The sequence below is a fragment of the Olea europaea genome, chromosome 4 (assembly GCF_002742605.1).
Source record: "Olea europaea var. sylvestris chromosome 4, O_europaea_v1, whole genome shotgun sequence".
Taxonomy (NCBI): Eukaryota; Viridiplantae; Streptophyta; class Magnoliopsida; order Lamiales; family Oleaceae; genus Olea; species Olea europaea.
Window position 1 is genome coordinate 8,815,969 of NC_036240.1, and position 1,148 is coordinate 8,817,116.

The window sequence follows — 1,148 nt, forward strand, 5'->3', positions numbered from 1 at the left end:
CCCTTTCCTTGAAGACATTCTCTCAAGTGTCGCTTATTGCATTTGGAGCATTGAGAAAAAGTTTTGTTTGAGTCTGACCAAATCTTTACTTTCTGATTCTGATTTATGCCTTTGTGGTGACCTGGCCACTTTCTCTTTACAGAAGTCTCGGTGTTGGGTTGAGGTTTCTTTTCCAATCCTAAACCATTAGAAATTGCTTGTGCTCGACGTACAACTTTCGCATAAGTAGTATACTGCTGGGCTGCCATAATTCCTTTAATCTATGGCTTCAACCCCATTTTCAACCTTTTAGCCTTCGTCAGCTCAATGTTTACCATGTGTGGAGCGTACCTAGAAAGCTGTTCAAATTTCCTTTCATACTCGCCAAGTGGCAAATTTCCTTGTGCAAGTTGGAGAAATTCTACCTCCTTTTGATCCCTCAATGGTTGGGGAAAATATTTACCTATCAACGACTCCTTGAATTGATCCCAAGTGAGATTACATAGTTGTTCAGCAATTTTAGTACATGTTTCAGAATCCCACCAATGTCCAGCATCGTTGGTCAACATGAACTTTGCACATGAAACATTTTGAGCGTCGTTACAGTTCATGTGCTCGAAGATCCCTTCAAGTCTTCTTAGCCACTCCTCAGCTGCGAAAGGGTCACCTTTACCATCAAAGGACGAGGGTTTAAAACGACGAAACTCCTCAACAATCGAGCTCATGGTGTTAGCACTTCATGTTGCATTATTAGGTGCCGCTTGAGCATGCTGCCTTCCCAAGTCTTGCATTGCCATCTATAAATATTTAAACATAGCGGCTAAACCTTGTTGTTGTCGTGCCATTTCCTTTAAGTAAAAGTAATCTATCTTAAGAACTATTCAACCATGCTACATTCTTCCTATAGATCTTTCTATACAATGTCTGTCGTATATATTATGCTAAGGCCAAAAGCTGGCCATTAAGGTTTTTAGTCATATGATAATCATATTATTAATCATATGATCTGATGCAAAATAATAATAATACGCTTAATTAACATTCTTCTTTTGAATTAAATGATTTATAAGGAAAAACTCATGAGATTATACAATTAATTAGTGGGCATGAAAATATAAAGGATAATATCAATAAAAATATTCTTCATCTTTGCATACCTTAAAAATATT

The 1,148-nt window shown here is 37.1% G+C and overlaps 1 protein-coding gene across 1 annotated transcript; it reads right to left on the bottom strand.

The window, feature by feature from the left end:
* Nucleotides 1–260: 260 nt before the first annotated feature.
* On the bottom strand, nt 261–704 carry LOC111392996. Its single transcript, XM_023018402.1, has one exon. It carries the CDS (start codon nt 702–704, stop codon nt 261–263), a length of 444 nt encoding a protein of 147 aa, XP_022874170.1.
* Between the last annotated feature and the right edge of the window lie 444 nt (nt 705–1,148).